A 5,733-nucleotide genomic window follows, 5' to 3' on the forward strand; every position below is an offset into this window, starting at 1 on the left:
AAGACTTTTTTTATCGTTTTACTTGTTATTTCCTTAATTGATACTGAAATAAACGAAATTAACATCTTATATTTCAATGTGCTTCATTTTTCATTCGTATTTTTTGAGAGAAATTCAGCCTCAAAGTTCCTTATCCAGTTCCTTATTTACTAAGCTGCTACGATTCGATTTGCTAAGTATGTGACTTAAGCAAAAAGAGACTTTTAATGAACGTTGTTTCGTCAACATTTTGTAGGCTTTGTAAATGTATGCAAATTCAAGTTTAACTCTCTGTGACTTGACTTGTTTTGTTATTCTTAGCCTGAGCAGTTCCTTAACAATTCCTTGTTTTTCGGACCTTTTTGAGCCTCAAGTTCCTTATAAACGTGTTCTTAAAAAAAAAGTGTGTAACCCAGATTCACGCATTCACGCAATCAAAAATTGGATTTTCACGTTCACGCATGTTTTTCAATTCATGCATTCACGCATTTATTTTTCAATTTTCACGCATTCAAGCAACCGAGAAAAAAATGTGTTACAGTCACGCCAATACTTTTGGAAAAAATCAAAACAAGTAAGCAAAGAGTCAGAAGTAACCAAATAAACGCAAACAATAACGAAAGCAGAATGTCAAGGGAGATCAGCAAATATTTGAATCTGTTTTCAACACTAGATTGCATAATCTAGAGAAGAAAATGGAGGAACTTATGCCAAAAACAAAGCAGACGTCACTAAAGAACCAAAACGGGCAACATATGCAGATATCACGAAGGAAGAGGTGAAGGAACAAGAGATTATCATTAAGAAATTAATCAAAAATGAAAAAGAAGAAATAGAAGAAGATCGCTGTTAGGACTTAACTAGATGTAGCACCATTGTCCATCGTGAAAAATAAAGATGAGAACAAAGAGAAACAACGGACCGGTGACAAAGACTACGTAGAGGAAGTTGTAGGAAATCGTATGGGATTATAGATAAACGTTGTCCTCACAGAACAAATTGGTGCTCGAAAGGATGATATGTTCAAGACGAAAAGATGGCGGCCATTGAAAGTTATGTTGGGCAATGAAGAAGACAAGAAAAGAATTCTGGCCTCAGTCAATAAACCAAACGAACAAAATTTCAGTGTAACTGATGACTTCTCCAAGAAAGAACGTGAAACCATTAAAGAATGGCATGAAAAAGCGAAAAGAGAAAACAAAGAATGAGAAGGTTGAATGTTGCGTATGAAAGGTTAGAGGTAGCCCTCGCGCTAAGCTTTACTTCAAGAAGATATGTAAAAAGACCGGTATTGATAAACTGTAAATTTAAGTGAGATTGTTTCATCCTCTATCAATATTGATCTGCGAAATATAGTACTTCTATAACTAATTTTATGCCGGCCATCCTTGAAAAAATAATGTAGAATTAAAGTGACATTTCATTGTCTTTTGACGTAATGCAGAGAATTTTGGGCTATGGTTGATTATTCGCCGTAGCAACAGGTATGATGATATAATTAACGTTTTGTAATCAGTGATATGTTATAGCGTAGCTGGATAACGCACATTTGAAAAAGCCTTGTTCTATCTCTGTCCCTGACATTAAAATTTAATATGAAATTAAACTTTTTTAATTACAAATTCGTGAAATTTGGATTTATTTTTAGCCAATGGTCGTGTTCACACTGCAGACCTTCCTTAATTAAAATGTAGTTAGGAGAATCCTTTGTTGACTACAATACAGAACGTGCATTTAACAAAGAGTCGAACGCGTAGTATTGTAACTTTTAATCGATCTTCCTTAATTAAAAGTCGTAAGCTCTATTGTCTTAAAGGTAGGGTAGAGGCTTCCCTTAAAACAAAAGATTTTATTAAGGAAGATACATTAACATGAACAAAAGGAGCATTTCGTGCAATAAAGTATATTTCAGCAAAACAGAAAAGATAAAAAAAAGAGAGAAAAAATGTAAAAATTGAATCATATCAATCAGTGTTGTTGATGCGTGAGGACGATTAATCTCAAAACTTCAATCTACTTATTTGGCTTTAAGCGCGACATCAAACTTTTCGTAGAAAACAGTCTACAAACTTACATGAGATTATCAATTAAAAACGACCAATCAGAAGGCTTAAGCAAAATCAATTATCTGTTACCAAAAGATTTTGGGAAGCTACAAAGAACTGTGATAAACCAGTGTATTCATTTATCATAAATCTCTTTGTTTGTCGTTAATGGATTTAATTAAGGAAGGTCTGCAGTGTGAACACGACCAATGATTCTGCTGCTGTATTTATTGTTCACGATTAAAAACTTTTAGGGTCTGTAAAACATTGGTGAATGACAATTTAAAAAAATGAAAAACATTGTTTTCATTAATAAAGTTATAAGAAATTTCTTTTGTAAGATTATATACAGCTCTTTTTCATTTGAAATACCGCGCTACACCGCGGGGTGCCTCACTTCCTCATCTTTTGCAAATATTATTTTGATGAAAAGCGGGAACATCATAGCAAAATATATGCAAACGTACTGCATGAATACTTTGTCTGCCTCATTTTTCTTATAAAATTGGAAGTATTTATGAGGTAAAATTTGTATATATTGAAAATATTATATAACAAAAAAATTTGGATTTCTATTATGAACAGTTTACAATAGAAAAGACAAAGAAGCAATCCGCTAAGGAATTCTTCTCCTTCATCCAGCTACGCTATAACATATCCCTGTTGTAATTAACATTTAAATTGCATTTTAAGTCATTTTTGAATAACCACATTCCTAATCAAGGAAATGTAAATATTATGGAGAAAAAAAATTTATTTAACACTCGAAAGTACTAGTGGAGGATTTCTTTATCGTTTTGGTTGTTCTTTCTGGTTGGTATCTAAAATAATGGAATTAATACCGTATTTATTTGTTTGCTTGTTTGTTAACTCAATCTATTTTCTTTTCCATCTTTGTACAATCGACAGACGTGCTTCTCCGGGTTTCTACAAATGCTTCAGAGCGATCTTTATCCCTTGTAAGTTTTAAGAATCCTTTTAAGAAAGAAATACTTTACACATGAACTTTAGCATATCCTTCTCAAATCGAATCGCTCTTAATATAGTAGCCAAAAGTTAAGTTAATTTTAGTTAAAATACACGTGTTCAGATGCTCTTAACTTTTAGAGTTTTAAGCCTAAAAATGTTCTTAACATGTTCTTATATTTCAGCCATTGAAATCTCATCTTATGATATATTTTGCTCTTATAAACGTGCATCACTTTTAGAACAAAGCTTCAAGGTACATTGAATCGGAAGTTTTGAGGTAAAGACATTATCCGGATATAGTTACATTATCAGTATGTACTATCTGTTCAATAATAGTGAACATAAATAGTCAATTCCAGAAGAAATCAGCACTTTTTGATACATTTTTCTTTTTCAAAGCAACGGCAATACACCCTTGTCTCCCGGCCCAGGTGGAACTTCTTCCCACAATGGGGATGAAAATTGTCTAACGAAATCCGCATGGGAATAGTAATTCTATTGTTCTCATGTCAAAAAATCGAATGGGGATGGGTTTGGAGTGGAATTTTTCTACATTGAATATCTGATGGAAATTAAAATAACAAGTCAAGTTACCATATATTAGGGCTGAAATTGTTGGGTATTTTCCCACCAGGAGAAAGTTTAGCCAAACATTCCATCTGGTCTATTACGCGGAGGTCTAACAATATTCATTTCAAATTTTCAGATTTGATGGTAAGTGACATTGTATTTGTGGTGATCTTTCTCTTCGTCCCATCTTTACCACAAGCGTACTACCTTGTCTCATTTTCGTGGTTTGCACTGTTACTTATAAATTGGAGTTTCATAAATTGTTGGAATCGTTGGGAAGGAATAAGAATCATAAAAGAATGGGGCACAGATGACAACGGTAATCCAAAATGTACCAAGCGGTATAGACACTCGATGAAAGAAATCAAGGAAATTCTGGATGAAAATTTACCAAAGGAGCCGAAAGTGATTGTTCAATGCGAAGCTGTGGAACCTCGAACTTCGTGCTGCAGAAAACAACGCGTTAGTTGGAGCAATCAGAAAGAGTTTGAATTTCAACATTGGATCGATGTGACTGAACAACATTTGGTGAAATCACAAATTGAAGAAGCGATTTTTGGTGAATTGAAAATTGATTTCGAATTTGATGACGAAGAAACGAAGGAATCATATGAACAACACGTTCAGAATCTTGTAAAAGAAGCAAAGCAACATTCTCCACACGCTCAAGTCAACGTCAAGCAACTTTTCCAAGTCGGTGAAAAAGATATCAAAACCTACAGACGGTCGTTTTATGGCAAGAAGGCTCTTTTTGGAAGACCATGGGTGTGTCTTCAATGCGTTTTTCCTCAGATCGAACTTTCGTTCAAAATATTGAAATGGTTTCTCGAAAAAATTGGCTTCAAAAGTTTATTGACCAAAGAAATTGTAATCAGAAAAGTAATATCTGACAGAAATATTGTATCTGTATAGCATTTGTGATCAATAATTTTATACCATTTTGAATAGTATAACATGGCGAAGACCTGTTCCACGGGACGTTACGGTCTTTGTGTCTTAAACATTAAGCTATTCAACTTACAGTAAACCAATCAATCTGCTATACAGACCTGTTAGGAAAAATTTATTTACACTATAGCTCTTAAAACATCCATCCACGAAAGTTAGAATTTAGAAAATATACAAACTCTTTCAAAATCAGCCTCTTGAAAACACTTTTCATAAAAGCCAGTAAGTTCGGTTGAAGCTGCGACTGCTTTCATTTTTCTGTGATTTTCAGACTTTACTAAATTAACTAATTATTCGCATTCAATAACTTAAATGAGGCCTTTGTGAAATCTTAAGCTAATAGCATACTCATTTTCGATTAAGCATTTTTCTTTAAAAAGGGTGAATTTTTTAGCTATTCTTTCACAAATTCCACTTTTTTACTGGAATGAGACTTCAATTTATAAATGGTCACTCTAAAAGACGAACACTTCTCATTAGCGGACAATTCAATTTTCACCGGACGTTTTCTAGTCCAATCCTCATAAAAAAGATTCTAAAAGGCGGACACTCAACTAGCGGACCCTCCAATTAGCAGAAAAGCTTTTTGCAAGAAATGACCAGAACCCTACTTTCTCTTCTCAAATTAGCGGACATCGATGGTCAAACTGATAACTGACTTTAAAAGAATTAGACAGGGTTGATTTATCCAAACTATTTATTTCTTAAACACTTCAATGAGTTTCATATCATTGAACAAATTACTCATAGAAGTTTGGTGAATTTGCATAACAATGATATATAACAGGGACCCCAAGACTAACGATTCATAAAAAAGCAAATTGTTGCATTTGAATAATTATTTTCTTGTCATCTCCATAAAAAAGCACTTTGGACCAAACTTTTACATATTTAACCCTTTAGTAGTATCTTGTACCAAAATTAGAGCACAGAATTGAAAAGTTTCTAAAAGGCGGACACTTCTAAATAGCAGACAATAACCCTATTCCCAAATAGTGTCTATAGGTATCACTATATGAAGATATCAACTTGGTATCATAGCCATTTTGAAATAACCACATTCCTAATCAAGGAAACGTAGTAACTATTTCGAGCCTTTAAATGGAGAAAATCAAGAGAAAAGAATATATTTTTACCATTCAAGAGCACTATTAGACGACTTTTTTTATTGTTTTACTTGTTATTTTCTTGATACTGAAATAAATGGAAATAGCAATTTATA

The 5,733-nt window shown here is 33.2% G+C and overlaps 1 protein-coding gene across 2 annotated transcripts; it reads left to right on the forward strand.

The window, feature by feature from the left end:
• The first annotated feature begins 2,813 nt into the window (after nt 1-2,813).
• On the forward strand, nt 2,814-4,533 carry LOC136822148 (uncharacterized). Of its 2 annotated transcripts, XR_010848866.1 has the most exons (3): nt 2,931-2,983; nt 3,233-3,270; nt 3,700-3,757. XR_010848866.1 is itself a non-coding variant. In XM_067078388.1 (2 exons), the coding sequence occupies exons 1-2, from the start codon at nt 2,854-2,856 to the stop codon at nt 4,473-4,475; spliced, it is 906 nt and encodes a 301-aa protein (XP_066934489.1). In that variant the 5' UTR covers nt 2,814-2,853; the 3' UTR covers nt 4,476-4,533. The 2 variants fall into 2 exon arrangements, 1 of the variants encoding a protein (XP_066934489.1); XM_067078388.1 differs by lacking the exon at nt 3,233-3,270 and having other exon boundaries at nt 2,814-2,983; nt 3,700-4,533.
• Nucleotides 4,534-5,733: the final 1,200 nt, after the last annotated feature.

The sequence above is a fragment of the Clytia hemisphaerica genome, unplaced genomic scaffold, assembly GCF_902728285.1.
Source record: "Clytia hemisphaerica strain Z4C2 unplaced genomic scaffold, Clytia hemisphaerica genome assembly, whole genome shotgun sequence".
Lineage (NCBI taxonomy): Eukaryota > Metazoa > Cnidaria > Hydrozoa > Leptothecata > Clytiidae > Clytia > Clytia hemisphaerica.